The sequence below is a fragment of the Corvus hawaiiensis genome, chromosome 4 (genome assembly GCF_020740725.1).
Source record: "Corvus hawaiiensis isolate bCorHaw1 chromosome 4, bCorHaw1.pri.cur, whole genome shotgun sequence".
Taxonomy (NCBI): domain Eukaryota; kingdom Metazoa; phylum Chordata; class Aves; order Passeriformes; family Corvidae; genus Corvus; species Corvus hawaiiensis.
This window is the reverse complement of record NC_063216.1, coordinates 50,718,204-50,738,466: the sequence shown is the minus strand read 5'-3', so window position 1 is coordinate 50,738,466 and position 20,263 is coordinate 50,718,204. Positions and strand designations below refer to the sequence as shown.

Below are 20,263 nucleotides of genomic sequence, written 5' to 3'. Positions count from 1 at the left end.
TTTTCCCTCAAGCATAATCACATAGCACTGCTATTGTACTTGTGTTTCAAGTACATAAGAAAAAACTTCAAGTCTCAGAAGCAATGACCATTTCTACTGCTGTGTGCATTGCTTCCATGCACAAAGGAAAAAACTAGGACTTCAAAGCAAATAAAAAGATACTTAGGGTGATAATCACCTGGCTACAATGTAAAAGAGCAAAATTTGGAAACCTTCGTTTTCAAGAACTTACTAAATGTTTTAGCACCACCTCCTGGTCATACAACTACACACATTTTACAAGTTTACAATAATAGGTTTCTGGGATGCCTGTAGTGAAGAAATAATGTAGGCATGCCTGTTAGCAAATGTAATTTACAGCAAATTGTATCAAGTCACAAGATCTCTCAGAACTAAGAAAAATTAAAACAATCAAGCACACTTGAAGTTCAAGAATTCCAACTCTTACAGTGAATGTCATTTAAAAAATAGATACTATTTTAAACACGGTATACTTTGAGAGCGTTATTACAATTACAGAAAAAACATTTTGAAAAATACACATGAATATGAAACAGTAATAGAATTAAAAGATGGAAATGCACAGAAAATGCAATAGAGGCAATACACATACCTTGAAATATTTTCTTCTGATACGTGTCATATTCATTAGCATGACTCCAGAATTAATTCCAGTTACTCCATAATAGGGATGTCTAGCAAAACGATTATACCACCCAATACGAGGTTCTTCATGTTCCGGTGCCATTGCAGCAATTTGTGTGGAGTTGAACTTTCCCAGAAAAGACCAAATATCATCAACAGGCCTCAAAAACAGGATGTCAGTATCAACATACAGTAGTGAATCCACATTTTTGAGGATTAACTGTGAGGGAAAGAAATTTAAAACCAAAATTTTAAGTTTTATTGAACTTCTCTTCATAAAATACAATAAAGTTTAACAAATTTTTGTCATATGCAAATAAATTCACTTCAGGCTGACAGTTTGCAGCCAATAAATTTGTCATCATTCCTTTTTCTCTCATTTTAAAGAATTTTTGTAGAGGGAACTAAATTTTATATAGAACAGCAATGCAAAGGCACTCATTCCACATTTTATGCATCAGGGCTTCTTAGGAGTAAGTAGAGACCAGGTGTAATGTTACTCCAACAGGAGCTCCTGTCTTGCTCTTGTTCCCTTGCTTCCCCATGCAGCTAATCAGACAAGTGTCAAGAGCCCCAAAAAAGACAGTATTTGGGACACAGCTGCCACAGCTCTAATTCACCAAGCCTGAAGTATGTTTTCTGAAGTGTCTTAGATGAGCAGATGCACAAAACACTGGCAACAATAGCCCATTTCTTGTTTCCTTTTCTCTAACACTTCTCAGACCCATGCATGCAGGCTTTCAAACTGAATGAGGAGATGAGGTGTGATAAATCCATCTTATCTCTGAGAAGATGACATGACCTATTACCTCTTTCTGAGGATATTGTGCCATAATGCATCAAGTGAGAAAAGAACTTCTATACCATAGGGTATACCAGCAGAACATTAAACTCAGAGGGCTTTTTAGGATGTCATAAAAGTAACTTTCAGGAGTAGTAGTAGTACTTCATTTAAAATCAAACAAAAATCAGAGTAACAAGGACAGTTTGATGCTTCATAAACAGACTTCTAGATTGTCTTATTACAAAGTAACTTACTGGCAAAAATAGCCTTTGTGAAGCACATGGTTTAAACAATTTCTTCCATTCTGCTGCACTCTCAGATGGAAATGTTATTGGATATAACGTGTAATTAACTTTTCCTTCATATGGGAATTCATCAAGCTATGTGAAAATAAGAAATCACAAAAATTACTTCAATTCTATTACAAAAGATAAATCAATTTCACCATTCAAATTGATACTTGCACACAAGTGCAATGCCTCTTTGCCATAACAGAAATACAAGAATTTGTCAACTAATCAAAAGACTTGAACAAAAAGTGGCACCTGCAGGCTACTATGAAGAAAACACATCATGTCAGATCACATGCAAAAGGAAGAGAAAGTAAAATAAATTAGTATTTACAAAAAGTAAGTACATGAATTAAAACTCTTCCTCTCTTAACTAGTTACCACATAACAAATACCACTGAAATCTTCCGAAATTTAAAGTAATCTTACTCCATTTTTGCCACAGATTCTGTTTGCGTAAGTGTATATAAATTAGCATGTGTAACATACTAATGTCACAGTTAATGTGACATTTTAAGCGGAAAAATAGTAAAACCCTCCATAGTGATAGCCTAGTCAGCTTCTAAAACTGCTACTCCAGTCATAATGTAATTTTCATTAACTGAAATTTACTAAAATTAGACATAACCATATCTACCACATTCAAAAATTGGTGTTTCACTTTCTCTGAACAATGTAAGACTGACTCATGCTGTAAGCACAGGGACAAAAAAAGGACAGATCTCTAATTTTTTCTTCTAAACCCAACTCTAAAAAAGCTCACACAAGGTAACTTGGTTTGCATTCAGAACATCAGGCTTGTATTTCACAGATTCAAGATGACAAAACAGGAAGTTTTTTTCTGACTCTAGAAGAAACTCTGGTATCAGCAGCTGGCATTCTTCCACAGGAAAAAATTTCAAAGATCCTCATCCAACACTATGAATGTCTCATTACCTTATTTTTAGGCTCCTGCATTTCTGCCATTCTACCAAACAACTATCCAAGAAGTAGAAGATTTGCTGTATATTACTCAAATTGTGCTACAAATTGATTGAATACATTTTTTTTAATACTTACTATGTCTTTGAAACTCTCATGCAATTGGTCCTCAGCAAAAATATGAAAATGGAGAGGTTTGATGCTGAAAATAATGGCTGATCTCAACATAGTAACAGTCTCCTCCAGTCTTTCACCACAGGCCACCACTGCTAGATGCATTTTCTCAGAAGGATGTGTTTTCATATAATCATATCTGATACAAAAATATTTTTTCATTTGACATTATTTCTAGCACAGGCTTAAAGAAAAACTCTACTATTTACTGCAGCAAGTAACTTAACAAAATACCCTTTATCATACTTAAACCAGCAAAGTATAACTCAACAGAGCATGCAAACTACAGCATTACACCTCGTATGTATGCTTACATTTAACCTGAATCATTCTCATGATCACTCCCACCATCCCAGCCTACAGGGGAAAAAAAAGGTCTAGAAGTTCTATACACAAACATTTATTCTTTACAATCCTACTATTCATTACTAGCAAGGAAATTCATCAAAATAGCTATGCTAAAAGAAAAACTACATTAAGTTACATCAAAATGTCATAGGCTGACAGCACATTACGTCTATACAGAAATTTTTTCCCCTTTCCCTGGACTAAATACAGACATAGGAAAAAATAACAAATGCAGCAGAGTTGAACTCAACAACAAAAGTGAGATAACCCCTACTTTCAAGAAGTTCTTTTAAGAACATTTTTGACTGATCTAGGTTTTGTCTATTTTCTGCTCCAGTAAGTCCTTTTTGGTCAAGTACACGCTTCAGCGCTTCACCCAAGCACTCACAAAACACAGAAAGTTTTCTCCTATCCTTCCGTCTTGCAGGAGTACAACCTGGGCTGGAAGAGGGGGGAAACTAATAGCTCAGATGGCCTTGTGGGATGCCCTGGTGCTCCCAGTGGTTCTGGAAAATCCCTCAGGCACACTGACCACACACACTGTTCATGTCCTTGAGGATAAATCATTGCAAGTTGTGGGGACTGGGAAATCCTTTATTCCTGAAGACACCTGTGCAACAGTTATGCTGAGAAGTGCCTGGAATGTATCATACAGGGTACATTTAAAAGTTATTTCATTAGTTTTATATAATAGACTAAAATTGTTGTCAGGTAATACCATTAGCTTGGTGGCAAACACAGTGGGTATACTAAAAATCTCCTGGATTTCATATATTTAGTCACAAAAGCTTTCAAAGCTTTTAAACATACATCAACTCAGAGCCCATCTTCAAAACAATATTATGCACTTGAGCTCTTTGGACAGACTACGGGAGGAAAGGGGCTAATAGAACCAAAAGTATCTGAAGGTTTAAATTACCAGTTTAATGCCAAATTATGCAGACAAAACCAATTCTGAAGTTAGAAAAGACTTTACCAAACTAGTAACAGTAGAGAAGTGCTTGACAAATCACCCATTCTTAGAAACTTGTCGAAGGGAGACACTTCAAAATGGGAATTACCAGATGCGATTCTTAGCACATAATCTCCACCCAATTTATGCAACTATGTAAACACATAAAAGTTTTCCTTTAAGTTGGCAATACATAATATGCAAATATGCCTCTTTTCTTTAAGGCACAGAAGAGCTACACACATTATTTTCAGTTCCACAAGGCAAAATATAAGCAAAGCTATCACTGTAAAACTGCTGAATTTTAATGCCATAAATAATTGCAGCATTTAAAAAACATTCTCAGTTTTGAAAGAACTTAATACCCTGGAACTGAAAAAGTCCTTTTTTTTTTTTAATCTTAAATTCGGGGATTTATGATTAATAAAATTTAGATTAGATTATGCAGCCAGTCTTAAGTCAAGGTTCAGGGCATTATTAAAAATCACATGGATGAAAGACCTCATAGGTCAGATTTAGATCCAAAATAGGGCACCTAAATGAAGATGCTAACCTACAAGATTGTGTCCAAAGTCTCATTAAAGCCAATAGAGATCTAGTGAGCAGGCTTTGGAGTATCGAGAGCAATTAATCTTATTTCAAAGTAAACACCTAAGGCTTGAATCGATTTTTAACATAGGTATAAGTGCCATTTAATAAGTTCTAGAATATCCCACCTGATCTCCAGATGCCAGTCCAAAAAGACTGGGTATTTCAAAGATCATTTTGTGTCTACTAGTCCTAAAAAGATGTCTAGGGTACCCAGGTGCTTCGTGATTAACACCAACTATTTACTTCTCAGCAACTAAATGGCTGGTCACCTGGATCATCCTCTATGCCTTTTCAATTTTAGTGGCTGTTTAAGACCTACCTGGCATAGACACCAATATGCAGACATCTATATTCAGATGATTCAATCTGCAGACTGAAACCTTTTATAAATCTTGAAGCAAAATCTGAAACTTAGTTCAGGTTAACACACACACTCACAAAAAAAAAGAATCTTAAAATATAATCAAGACATGCCCATTCAGACCTTCACACATATAGCTAATTTAAACATTATACCCTGTAGTAAGTAGTAATGTAAAAAACACAATGCAAGCTGAATATGATGAGGGTAGTTGAAACCCAGAAATAAGTACACTGCTACAGTGTGAACAAGCTGCAAGCAACAGATTAGCCTCATCACTAATCCACTGAAAAGGGAATTACAATAATTAAGCCCTGAAGTCATGAGAGCCTACAGTGATATTACAAGGTCATGTGATAAATAAGGGCAAAACCTACACAAACTGCATAGCTGAAAGCCAACCTCCTGAGCCACATGTAACACACACCTTTCCATGAATAAAGTATGACAAAAATTATGCCAAAGAAACTCTAAAATGCACTGAGATTCAAAGACTGTATTCTATTATTTCTACATCTAGTGACATCTGCAAATAAAAGAATATTTCAAGCCACACAACAAAAAACTGACTGATCATGTTACAATGCTTTTACAGTCACTTTGTTCACACAATCGCTGTTCTCTAAGTTTCAGACTTATTGAGTTCAATTTTTTAAACCTGTGCTTAAAAATTATCCCTTTAAAGGCAAAAAAAAAAATTTAGAAAGAGCTAACAAAAACTGAATTTCAGATCATATCATATAGGAAACAGCTGGACTCAGATCCATAAATTCACAACATAAAGCTTTATCCCTGAAGCAGGTAGAGCAAGAAGCTGTTGGAAAGAACAGGCCACCATTCCCTCTGTGGACTATCCACTACAAAGGGAATGAGACATATTAGTTCTCAAAAATTTATTAAGGCAGAAGTTATGAGACTTCGGAATTGTGGTCCTTACTCCAGACTCCAGGAAAAGACATCCTTTAGTGATTATAAGCTGCATTTGACTTCCCTGCATACAGACCACTGAGAACCACAGCCCCCTTTTTAGCAACCGGGGCTCAGTGCTGCTCCTCTCCCTTTCATGTACACCTCTCTCCACTGCCAGGGAGAAGTCCTATCCCCATCTTCATCCAGGAACATATTTACTGATAGCCCTCAGCTGCCAGCGTCTTTCATCGCTTTTTCCTCTTCCTGATGCGAGAGGCAGCATAAAGTGTAAATTGTTCAGCAGAGCTTATCAGCTTGAGCTCTGCAGTCTCATCTTCCATGTGAACACTTCTACCGACAGAGCCAATTACCTTTTTCACTACTTGTCTCATTCCCTTCTTCAATATTATGTCTACATGGCTTTAGTTTTCCCACTAATTTCTTCCCAAATTATCTGCCCTCAACTGCTGCCTTCTTTTCGCACCTCTGTAACCCTTCTCCCCATCTTTCTCCACTGAAGTTAGGCATGCAGCTACCTCACCAGAAGCCAGGGAAAGGAAAAGCATGTTCATTTAGATAACTGGCCCAGTATCTGTTATGACCAAGTGATATAAGATCTTTTGGCAATACATTTTTTTAGCAGTTCAGTTGATGAGTTGACAACGAGCAAAATAAAATTTATTCTACAAGAACAGTAACTTGTCTGAAGCTGAGCAGTTTTGGTATCAAGAGTACCACAGCTCTGGTATGAACCTTTATTGAAACTCAAATACAGGTTCTGAAAGGGTTAAGATGCTTTCAAAAGCGAGGAGGTGCTTTTAAAAAAATTGTTGAGAGGCAACATGAAAATACAAAAATACAAATGTATATTTTTATATGCACATTTCTAATTACTAATAGCTTGATCTTTTGATGTGGGAGAACCTAGTGGAAAAGCTGGGAAACAAGCAACAATAGAGTGAAATACAAACTGTATTTTAGTAAGGATTTTGGATAGAGTAACAAAGAAAACTTGACAGACCTAGTTTCTAAAGAAAAAGAAAATCTCCAGTAACGTGGGAGCCCTAGCTCCTGTAGGGAAAGAAAAACCTCTGGTAACTAAAATGGAAGAGAAAGGCGGCACCTGTAACCCAGTAGAAGATACTGAGCAGAATGCCATGACAGGATTTGAGTCTCTAGGGAGAAATAAGAGAACTTCATTTTTGTGAAGACACTAATTACACTTGAGGGGTAGGGACAGTAAGAATAAACAAAACACTTGAGACAGAGTTCCACACATACTCCCATGAGTCTAGGAAACACATTTAAAACAGTCCACTTTTGACAATGTGAGTAAAACACATGTATTTTAAAACATACTTCTCAGCAGCAGCATAAGGCCAGGTACAAGCCTTGCCCTGAAGTATTTCTGTGTCAAGTGTAGACCTTCATTCTGTACTGATTAATTCTGCTGTTAATAACCTCTGAGAGAGGAACATAGGTGGATATCTTCAGTGAATCTGCTACAACAAGGTTTTCCAGAGCCTGTCTGTCAAGACACTGCCTTATATTTAAGCATGTTTACCATGATGCATTTTATATTAAATTAGCATTTCTAGGTCAATTACAATTATAAAGCTGTAATTCAGTAGTACACTACAGAGGTATGTTTTGACAGGTTTACTTTTCTAGAACCTTCATGGCATCCCAGATGCAATTCCTGGGAAAAAAAAAACCATCAAATTTTATTGGCACTAAACACCCACCAACTCCACAAAACACTTACCTCTGTCCTTTAGACTTGACACAAGGAACTGCAGTAGAGGTCACCTCTATTTGTTTAAGGTAGGGTCCTCCTCACATAATACATGGAGTGAGAGGGTACCAAAACCTCAGGAACATCCTGTATAGTGTTCCATCTAATTTGGTGTAATAGAAGTGGCTTTTATAATTAGCATGGAAAATGCTAATTATATTCATTAAACAATGCAGGGAAAGTATTTTCACATAATCAAACTGTATTATTTCAAATCTGGCACTACAATGTACCTCAGAAAATCAAATTGTAGATATGTAAGTACAATACAGATGGCTTACTTATTGCATCCTTTTTCCTTTAATGCCCTGTTTGATCTAATCGATCAACCACTAAGAAGCCCAACCCAGAAGCCTTTAGCCACCAGAAAAAATAAAGCAAATAGGCAGAGTAAGAAGGCAGCAAAGCTACACTGATTAAAATGCAGCTGTTGAATCACTCCTACACTTATTACAAGTAGGATCAAGGTAACTACAGACATTATCTGGATTTGAAAGTGATGAAAATTCTAATTTTTATTTAGCTTAATGTTCTACTACAGCACTGAATGAAAAACATGTCATAATCAGAGTTTATTTTGTAGAACTATGCTAATGATATCACTGCATATGATGTCCAAATGTAATCTACTCAATGACAACTCAATTAGTAGATCAGGTTTGAGTGTTACAATATATTAGTAATTTTAAATTGACTATAAAAATATGAAGTCCCGTTCTCCAATGAGCCAGATAGTTTAGAGAAATTCCTTGTTTCAGGACTATCACAATTCATCTCAATATAACCACACCACATGAAGCTCAATATACCCCAAAACTTAGTGAAACTTTCTACTTTAGCAAGCAACACAAGTTAAAACCCACTTAGTTGCAACATCCAACAACTGAAATCATCCTGGTCAGATAGCCATAATAAGGATCCCTAGGAATTTTTTCTTAGTCAGTCCCAGTAGGAAATAAGCAGTCATACCAGCTAAACCACACTGAGCACTTTGAAAGTGTACTAGAAAAGCATCATCTAGACCATACAAAACCTGAGCCTCATGTTATCTTTATCAGCATTTGTTAATTTTGATAAAATCTATACCATTGTACGTAAAAGCAATCTCATGCTTCCTCTGTCAATGTGAAAGCTAACCAATAGTCTGTGCCAGAAGCACAACACATGACATTCTCAATAAAGTTGATAATCAGAATAGTGGAGAAAAAATGTGGGTGCAGAACAGCTACAAAATCCTTCCCACACACAGCATAAGCAATTGATCTTACACTGATTAACCTAAAGATCCTTATTATTCATTATTAGAATCAGCACCTGTTCAGAGCTCATCAATTTCAAATGATCTTCAACTATTGCATGACTCATACTGAAGTCTAGATACACACCTCTCTCCTAAAAACTTTCCAGATTCCTCTACACATCTCCAACACTTCTATCATACACACTTGAATCTTAAAAATACATACAACATTGGTTTTCACTTTATACACTTAAGGCTACTTAGAGGAAATACGTAGCAAGCTGCCTTTCAAAAATGTCTATGACAAGTTCTCTCATGGGTAAACAAATCCCTGTGGTTCTGATATCCAGGAGGAAAAAGGTAACTGAAATTTCAAGTTAGAAACAGAGAGATAACAAGCACTTAGTTTTTTCAACAAAAACACTTAAAAATCCAAAAGCTCCCAATGTTTTAAAAACTTCGGTGGAAAATGGAAAGGAGACATTCTAACCCTGAGATAAATTTTAGGACTGTACTATGGGCAAAGATATCCCAGCTGTATGATCTGCTCTTCTAAACAAACTCATTTGATTAGTTTATTGAAACAGCAAGAACAGAACATTAGACATTCCGTTCACAAGCTGATTTATGATCTGATTAAACAGTGCTGCTCTCACAGATTAAATCAGGCCAAATAGATTCAAGATTTGTATTAGTGCATTTCAATAACCAGACTCTGTCACCTCTATTAAAATTCATTGGGAATTCTATTATTTTGTTGCCACCGTTTAAGCACTGGAGTTAGCTATCATCAGATTTCAATTAGATATGTAACTCTTACGTTCTCCTTATATCCCTCTCCCTATCCTAGTCTCTCCATAGTCCAGCTTTATTCTATACCTCACTACAACAATCACACCTACGATGAACACAAAGGTTTAGTCAATCCAGGATGAAATTACTTGGAATAAGACATTATTATGGTAGAACAATCATTCCTTCCCATTTCAGAAGATACCCAACTTAGAATCACAATGTTGCCTCTTTATAGAAAAAGTTTTCAAGAGACTATCTTCATGAAGAATCTTGAAATGACCCTATAGATACTATCTCAGAAAACAAGAATGATAGACTTCACTTGCAGTGGTTAATAACCTTGCATGCAATTAAATTCATTCGTCTTCCTCCAAAAATCCTACTGCAAACCTGAGAACAACTAGTAAGTATCATATTTGAAGCAGCCTTCAGCTTTTCAGGGCACCTAGCACAATGCACACACTTTGTCTGAGAGTTAAACAAAATTATAACTCATATCCAAACCAAACTGCAATTATCTTCTTTGTTATTCCAGCCCAAATGAGGCTTAGGGCCAGAGGCTCAGATGTTGGGCCACTGGAAGTGCTTGTACTATCCAAGGAGAGCACACTTTCTCCTTCTCCCTACCATCTTCCCCTCCTCTTCTCTTACACAAACACACTGCACCTCTCCGACACCAACTAAACTGATTAAACAGAATAAGAGTAAGTAAAGTTTGGGAGAAACATAGTGGCCCACTAAGTTAGAGCATCTCACTGAGGAATTCAACAAGCACTGAAGTCAGCACAACATATGGGGATTAATTTAATAGTAATATATTGATAAAATAATCCAACTTAATTAATGTGAAATGCTTAATCTGAACACTGCATGCCCTTTAGTCATTTAAGCAGCTTTTTTTTTTTTCCATTTTAAAATGTATAAACATGAAATTCTGCAATCATTAGGGGTTCACCATGACTACTGTTTCATCATGGAAGTGGACACATCCAGTAAAGTCATAAACAATGCATACTTCAACAGAATTATCTTCACAGCCACATATGGCTTTCTTAATAGAGTAATACAAGTTACAGCTTAAGGTGTAGGCAAATAAACTGCATGGGATTTGTCCATTTCTGGTTTCAAGGTTCCTCTTGCCTCAAGCCTGACAGAATATCCAGAAAGGAAGTTTTCTGCTATTTTCATGCATTACTTTGTATTGTGATGGACTTCATCATGCTTACTGGGGTCAGAAAACAGCAAGACCCTCTCCTCTCTCAGCACTACAAGTGTTAGATTGGCCCAGATATCCAAGGATTAAATGAAGCTTACAATCACATCCTGTCCCTCCACTTAGCATAAGATAAGCCCCTACGCCCTCTTCACAACAGCATTTGTGATTTACCCCACTGCACTAAACTTCATAAAGCTAAACTCCCAAAAGCTAACCTATAAGGAAAAAAAAGTTATTTCTGTCCATTCAGATAGCTAAATCTGCCTAACAAAGTCAGGTGAATCCTTATGGATTGACACACTACAGATTGCTACCAATGGCAGTGAGAAAAACTCAGCAGCCCCAAATTGCAGCTGAAGTTCATTAACATAATAAAAACCAATCTAAGACACCTCTGTAAGAAACTTCTTGACAACTGAATAGCTTAAAAAACACTGACAACACACAAGCAGAGAGGAATAAGGGATCTAAAGCCTTTCCCACAACCATAATTTTCAAAAAAGCATTAAGACTTGTGAAGCTAAACTTCTTTTCCCCTTTGCTTTCCCAGAAATATTCAAGCTTCATACTAACAGGAAAAGATAACCATATCAAAGAATGATCAGCAAAATTTTAAATATAAGAAAAATTGATTTACAACTTTAGTTATATACTGAAGAGAACCACACAGGTTAGAGAACCTGACAAGTAGCTTACTTCTTTTCAAGCTACCTGTGTAATCTGACAGCCTAAAGCATCTGAGCCACCACAAATGTCAAAACATTTAAACTTGTTGTTAAAGATGCAACATTAAGGAGACAGTCTATGCTTTAACATACTATATGTTAAAGAACATTCAAAACGGTTTCTTCTGTGCTTTTGGATGAAGTGCCCTCCTTAAATTCTATAAAACATGTAACTTGAATTTAAAAAATCCACATGTAACTACTAAGCATATCTGACAGTTTTTATTGAAAGTTATATCATGGGTATTACTGTGCAGCAAGTTTTATTTTAGGAAAAGAATTTATCATTAACTTTTCCAACTATATTCAGACAGACTCTTAACAGATGTTATCAAGTATCTATTTAACAAAGCAATATAATTGAAAAAATCTACTCTTGGTAGTAACACTTGAGCCTACGATTCCAGAATATAATGTAACAGGAAAAAGCCCAGCTAAAGGCAACCATAATATAAGAAGGTGAAATGCATGTGAAGTAATGAAGATATTTTGTTTTGTCACCTTGCTAAAGAGCCAAAAAACATCAGCTACATCTGTCTGCAATCAAATAATAAAGTACTATTTAATAACATCCTACCTAAAAGCAGCTTCCCAAAAGCAGTTCATTCCACAAACATCAGAGGGCAGCATCCAATAGGAATTCCAGAAAGATACAGACAAATTCTTACACCTAACAGAATAAGACAAAAATAACCTATATAAATGTTACTGATTATATGGCAAAGTTAAATGGATTGTCTTCTAGCTCAAGCATAACTTGAACACTTAATTAGTTGGCAGAAAACTGGCTATGTAATGCAACTTGAATACAAAAGGTATTAGATGCCAATCATAATTTTCTAAAGGTAGAATGGTCCCATCCTCTAGCCCTTCCTCTTCATATATTTTCAGAATGAGAAAAACAAAGGGGCTGGGATTTTTGAAGATCTTTCTATGTTCTAGGCTTAAATTAAACCCACAGGTAATGACTGAATGGCAACACTTACTACTGGAAAGAACTTCACCTTTTCAATACCTTTGTCCACTCAAAGCAGAGGGACAACTGTAACTTTTAATTTTTGAGGTTACATTGTCCATTTAACACAATTCCTATTCATCCATTACTCTAGTCAGTGTAAATGTGCAAATCTGATTTTTAATGAGAAACAAGACTTAGTAGCACCAAGGAATTCCACTGTTTCATAACAAATGGTTAATGCAATACAGAAATAATCACAACATTTCACAAGTTTTCTTTCTTCATACTAATAGCAAGACAAATAATTTATTGACTTCTGCTACACTAGCAGCTTAAAAAGCAGAGTTTATTAATTCATCACTACATTTTATGCAACAGCAATACAGGAAATAATCTAAAATAGAAACAAAAGTGTATTTTCAAAGGGTCTGGTGAGAAAATCAACATCATTTACAATCTGAAATGAGTAAGCAGAATATTGTAAAGCAAGAGATATTCTTGAGTGACCTCCTCTGCTCCCTACCATAGTGATATAAAGCCAGTAGTGTTTATTGTCCTTTGAAAGGTGGTATCTGTGAATGAAACACATGCATAAGAAGAAAACCGACACAAAAGCTGCTGATGAAAAGGTATCTAAGGACTATAGCTCAGAACTCTACTGAAAGCTGGCTTCGCAAGTTTGAAATTAATCAGTACCATCTTGGTAGTGTAATATGAAATCTGTAAAGGCCAATGTTTTGCAAATACCAGACAACAATAGCTTAGTGTAGCATCAAAAAATGTCAAGCTGTGCAATTTCTGCTTTCTGTAACACTTGAGAAAAATGACCTGATAAACACACAGTGTTTCACAAAGCCTCATTTAAGTGCTGTGGGGGGTGATGCAGTTCTTTGGTAGATCACAGGAAATCCTTGTATTCTGTAGATAAATGTCTGCAAGAATTTTTAAGTAACTTTATTTCACGACTTAAGAATGCTCTCCACAAATAAATACCCAGGTACAAAAAATGAAAATAGAGACTGCAACTCTATTTCACGGATATCTGCACTACTCTTTACCAAAGTAAATGGTATAAAATCATGAGTTCTCTGTGCCAGATTCTTTCTTACATTATTTTTTGTGGCTTTCAAAGTTTTATAAAAACTTCAAGGCACATAAGGTCTTGCACTTGTCTGAAGAACAACCTTTATGATCTCCACTAGAGAAAAACTAGTAGTTTTTCTCTAGTAACTGTTATGAGTTAATGAGTAACTGTTTCTCATTGCTTTTAGGATAAATTAATAGACAACTTCTCAAAAAGGGTTGTCTGGTTTGGAAGATCACTATGCTATTATTACAGGGGACTCCTCTTCCAGCTGTCAACAAGAGTTTTCTTAGCTGTATTGAGTATTACCCTACCCAAACTACCAGGGCAAGAGGCAAATTTGAAGTAATGCCTAAGTCATTTCTCTGACATATTAAGCCTTTCCAACATTCCATTTAGCACAAGATTATCCACCTTGGGTTTGATTCATAAATTTCATGTTTAAAACAAAAGTGTTACTAGGATACATATGTATGCAATTTACCCAATGTTAGCTCAAGACATTCTCCTGTCAACAGAAAGTCCCTCTCAACTGACCACATGCTACCATATTCCCCAAAGTTTTTCATATAAAGGATTAAGAGACTGGATAATTGGACAACATTTTCTTCTTGTCATTCGCAATAAGATCATTTAAAATGCCACTCATGAAGGTATTTTTTTACTTGAAATAAAATTTGAGGAAAGCTTGGACTACAAACAATTGCTTTACAAAGCTAGGGAGATGCATCTTACCTGTTCACAAACAGGCACAGTCATTGTTACCTCAGAGAGGTTACTAGTCAGACAGGAATAGTCACCTTCAGTACTAGGGAGGGATATTTTGCTCACATCAATTATTGTTATGTGATTAAAGGCCAGTCCCCACAAATGGAAAGCAGAAAATAATGTCAGGTGAAACAAACACAACAATCTAACCCAGGCACTCTGAACACCCTAACACAGCCCCAATTCACAAGGGCAGAGAGCCCATGAACCAGGCAGATGCTTCACCAGACTAGGTAACAGGAGAAACTTTCCAGGCCAGTTTACCTACTGCCTAGTGGAGTTACTGCCTGCAAGGGTGTAGGACTCATTGTGGGATCAAGGTGGACTGGGGGGGAACAAGAATGCAAAAAACAGACTAAAGATAAGAGGGTCCAGTCACATGTGAAGATTTCTAATTTCCTGGGTGACAGCAGTGGCTCCATTCCATGTGCACATACAGAGGTCAAAGTGCCCACAAACGAGAAGACGGCCACAGATCCTAGGGGCCCATAAGCCTGCAGGCTCAGGGACTGGAGAAACGTGTCACACGGCACGTAGGTGTGTGCATGTTGGTGCACCTAACCACCAGCAACTGGACTCGCCCCAAGTAGAGCAAGAGGCTTGGGAACCAGGCGTCAGATAGGCCGTAAGATTAGGCGAGACATGCAGAGAACACAGAGTCTGAGCTACTGAAAGAACCTCTCTCTTACATAGCCACAAGAGACTAGGGTCTGAGGGGTGGCAACTGGAAGCACCAGAAAGTCTGAGCTGGCCACCTGGGTTTTGAGGAGTGGCTAATGTTTAAGGCTATAGGTCAGGACCAGCTATCCAAAAAACTCCCTTTCATGAAGCAATCCTGTGGCCAGCTGCCACAAGGCTAAGGCCAGTAACTGGAAAGATCCAGCACATTCACCTGTACATGTGTGTGCACATCCAAGAGGGTGTGAGTACCAGAAACTGAACTGGGGCTGCAGGCTTCGAGGGTTCGCACACTCAGGTCAGCAACAGCAGAGACCAGAGGATCAGGAGCCCGTTCCTGGATGGACCAAGTGTCTAAGGCCAGTTACTAGAGGGATCCACAATACTGATGTATTTTTCACTAAAACCTTTCACCCTGATCAGTCACAGAAGGGAACAGGATCAGGACACTTGTTTGTGGTTGTGCAAGCACTGTTTCCTACGTGCTGATCTCTGTGGCCAGCCATGTGTGTATGCACTACGAGTCTATGTTCCCATTGGAATAAATGCTCAGCTTTGCTACTGGCTGGACCCAGGAACACAGAAATGCAGCAGCCTTGCCTCCACCACACTACTGGGTTGGACAACTCCTAACACCTACCACTGTCAAAAATATAAAAATGAGGAAATATGAAGTTTCAAAAATCACTGGTGTTTTAGGCAAGCATTCTCAAGCAACCAGCAACTTCTTAATTACATTTAAGCAACCAGCCACTTCTTAACTACATTTATCAGGTAATTTAGCTTCAAAAAGGGGAGTAGAAATTTTAGTACTGCAGACACAGAAAAAGTGTCTATATTGTGACCTGAAAAGCAAACTTTTCAGATGAAAGGACAATTTCAAATTAGTGTGCAAAATACACAGCAGTGCATAAGTTGCAGCCATGAAGACTGAGGCCCTGTGCTCAGGCAAGTCAAGTTTTAACCATAAGAAATCCCACAACAATCAGTGGTAACCTCCTTTTGTTAATGGAGATCACAGTTTTCAGGAATACTTCTCAATCCAAGTGGCATCTTTTGTACTACTGTAACTTCACAGCAAACTTAGTAGAATGTCTAAACGGTGAGGGTTTCAAGCCCTGATGACTACGTTCCTGTCATAATTCCTCTCATTAACAACCTAAGTTTTATCAACTACATGAATCAACCAATAGACAGATTCATGTCTCTCCTACAGTACAGCCCACAAGAGCAGCAAAACAGGAAGAATGAATTTCCTTCCTGCTCATAATCACACAGGAGTAAAGAATTGGGATGATAAGATGCTCTATTCAACTCCCAAATGCACTAAGAATTTCTAATTCTTCTCAATAGCTTTTTCTGAATATTTGCAGCAATATACAAATTCGTTATGACCTATTTTGTCATATAGGCAATGGCTTTATTAGATAGGAGATAGTAGATGCAATGTTAGATGTCTGATACATAAACTTTTTAACTGGAAAAATCCTTATAACATTTCATTGCCTCACAACATTTCTATGCAAAATAACATTTGGTAGTCAACTGCTTCTCCAATTCAGCAGTTTTTAAATGAAGTTTCACCTTCAAATCATTCAACATTTCATCCTTTAAGTTTAACTCGTATTTTGAAATTCTTTGACAGGTTCTGCATCGATTTCTTAAAATAAGAATAGCTGAGAAGCAAACTGGTGAAACTGCTGGTTAAGCTCTGATACTGATGAAAACAGCTGTGTACAGGCCAAGGAAAGAACCAGTTACCTGTCACAACCACCCTCCTCGGCTAAACTTGTGGATATACTTTCTACCCTTTTCCATGCACTATAATCTCCCTTTGCCAGAACAGTAAGAGAGCAAGAGACCGATACAAATGGATATCATTGTCACACATAGCGTAACGGTATGGCTGGCAGCACAAAAATGCTAAACTACAGTGTAAGGGAAAAATGTTCCATTTTAATAGGGTCAAATTCATTGACCTCATTAAATTCACAGAATTGACAACAGACTGATTCCTTCTGTATATCTCAAAATTGCCATTAGAATAGCACTTTTTTGGACCTGAATAGAAAGATGAACAATTATCTGCCTAACTGAAGTGGCAATATTGACAAAATTAACTGAAGATTCACTTCCGAAACAGTCTGCTAATTAGCTAATCTGAAAGCATGTGGAAAAAGACTGACTTGAAATGACACTCCACAGACAGCAGATTACAGCACTATTTAATGACGTGTAGCAAATATACATTTATGCGCTGTTTGGGGGTTTTTTTGGTTTATGTCTCATTTTTTTCTGAGTCACCTTCTCCACCCATAAATAATCCTAGCAAAGGAAAATAGGCTAACTACATGTACTACCTTTTGATTGATTTTGTATTTTCTGGAAGGAGAGATGCCAATGTTTTCATTTTTTCAAGTTCAGAACCATTGTTCATTTAGCTGTTACATACGATAGTAACAACTATTCATTACTACTTCACTCACTGGAATGAATAATCAGTAGGACAATTTACCACCAGTGTTAATCTTTCTTCAGAGCTAAAACCCAACCTTCAGATTTACAGAATCACAGAATATGCTGAGTTGGGACTCACAAGGTTCATCAAGTCCAGCTCTTAGCACTGCACAAGACCATCCCCAAGAGTCATATCATGCACCTTAGGCTGTTGTCCAAACACTTCTTGAACTCCTGGTCCTGTGACCACTTCCCTGGGGAGCCTGTGCCAGTGCCCAACCACTCTCTAGGGGAAGAACCTTTTCCTAACATCCAATGTCAACCTCCCCTGACTCAGGCCATTCCCTCAGGTCCTGTCACTTGTCACCACAGAGCAGAGATCAGTGCCTGTCCCTCCTCTTTTTCTCACAAGGAGGTTGCAGACTGGAATGAGGTCTCCCCTCAGTCTTCTCTTTTCCAGGCTGAACAGGCCAAGTGACCTCAGCTGCTCTTCATACAGTTTCCCCTCAAGGCCCTTCACCATCTTTGCTGCCCTCCCTTAGACACACTCTAACAGTTTAGTATCTTTCTTACATTGTGGTGCCCAAAACTGCCCCCAGAACTCGAGGTGAGGCTGCCCCAGTGCAGAGCAGAGCGGAACAATCCCCTCCCTTGCCCGGCTGGTGATGCTGTGCCTGATGCACCCCAGGACACGGGTGGCCCTCCTGACTGCCAGGGCACTGCTGATTCATATTCAACTTGCCACTGACTGACCAGGACCCCCAGGTCCCTTGGTGCTGTGACCACTTCCCTGGGGACCCTATTCCAGCACCCAAACACCCTTTCCAGGATCTCATTCCCCAGTCTGTACCTACATACAGGGCTGCCCTACCCCAGGTGCAGAATCTGGCACTTTCCTTTGTTGAACTTCATATGGTTGGTGATTGCCCAGCCCTCTCATTTGTCAGGGTCTCCGTGCAGGGCCTCCCTGCCTTAGAGGGAGTCAACAGCTCCTCCCAGTTTTGTACCATCTGCAAACTTGCTTAGTATCACTTCCAGTCCTGCATCCAAGTAATTTATGAAGATGTTTAGCTATTAAATTCTTAAAGTGTTCTTCAGCTGTTTATATCAAGTCTCAAGATACAAGCCTTTAGTCTCCAGTTCTCTTGTTCCTCAGGCTAGAGTAGCCTTTGAAACAAACAACTCCTTACCAAACTGATTACCCAATAAGTTCCCCTGAATTATTATGTTTATTGGAGACTCTTGCCTCAACTTGTAATTCTAGTTTCAATATGTTACTTCCTTTTAAATTATTTTCTTCTTAAACATGTCATCATCATTGCTAAATTCTTCTAGGCGTAGTATTCCAAAGACTTATTCAAGGTTTGCAGTTTTCATGTTTGCATGTTTCCAAAAACTAACAGCAAATTCAACATCTCCTGCCCCTCTCCCAGAGCATGGTCAAGCTTTCCCTGCCCTTGTGGCATATACCAAACTAGACTATTCAGGCAAAGAAAACACTTCGTGGTGAAAGAAAAAACAAGAACATTGCTGAGTACATGAGTGCCTTCAGATGATAGTTAGATTTGCTTTGCTGAAATGTATTTTAAAGCGATCACTGAAAACAGCTGAAGCAACCCATTTATGGAAAGTTACTATTAATGCATACAAAATGTTAAACTTCAAGGATTAGAAGGTGATCTAAATGCAATTTACTCTGTAAGGTTATGAACCCTTCAGGATATTACATGATCACAAGACAGTCAGAATTGGGCATAAAACAGACATGTGGCCATTGTGCTCAGTCTCCACTGAAGAAGCAGCTGATGTATAAAAACGGAAAAACTGAAAAACACCAAGACCTTCAACAAGATGTGTGTATCACTTACAAAAGTCAATGTAACACAGTTTAATACTCAAGAATAATTGAAAAATGCATCTAAAGGAACATTCAGTGGAACATTTCTTGACTGCCACAGGACAGAGTTTTTCCTTAAACAAAAGCCTTTTAGGGACTTTTCTAAGAGTCTGACTCACAAATAAGTTTTGCACACACTGCTTGCACAAACAGCATGTTTCAATAACTTACAACAGGGAATGTTTATCCTGAGCCTTCAGCTTGACAGCAGTTTATAGGTAAAAAATTCCCACATAGGTGACAACAGACACTGTTTTTGCAAGGAGCTATGCCCCCACAAAACTGTATACAGTGGAATTATTTGTGGCACTTGAGACCTTTAGGAAAAAACTTTCTCAGTTAGTAAAACTTTTCTACTTCACAACACAGGGCAGATTTATATCTCATCTGATGTCATTGCAGCAAGAAGCTTCTTGCACCTTGCTGAGATTCTTCTCCATGTATTTAATTTAAAAACTAAACTTTTAGTACAACTACTAAAACAGTATAGCTTTTAAAATAAACTTGGATCTTCTTTTGCTTACCAGTAGTATGATACATGTTAAAGTCATTTCAGTGTTTAATAAAACAAATCATTTATTTAGATTATCATCTTCTACCCAACAAAAGTTTGCCTTACTTAAACTTCGTGTTTTCTTTAGTAAAGCAAATATCATACATATGATTTTCTTCATC

General features: G+C 37.5%; 1 protein-coding gene across 5 annotated transcripts in view; it reads right to left on the bottom strand.

The window, feature by feature from the left end:
* The window catches only part of GXYLT1 (glucoside xylosyltransferase 1), a 49,090-nt gene that overhangs the window by 9,941 nt on the left and 18,886 nt on the right, over positions 1-20,263 (bottom strand). For 3 of the 5 annotated variants that reach the window (XM_048302556.1, XM_048302558.1, XM_048302555.1), the window contains 4 exons: positions 12,324-12,416; positions 2,779-2,953; positions 1,684-1,809; positions 614-865 (listed from right to left, as the gene is read on the bottom strand). In XM_048302556.1, coding sequence (XP_048158513.1) covers positions 614-865; positions 1,684-1,809; positions 2,779-2,953; positions 12,324-12,416 — 646 coding nt within the window. The remainder of the gene's footprint in view (positions 1-613; positions 866-1,683; positions 1,810-2,778; positions 2,954-12,323; positions 12,417-20,263) is intronic. The other 2 variants (XM_048302559.1, XM_048302557.1) reach the window with 1 other exon arrangement.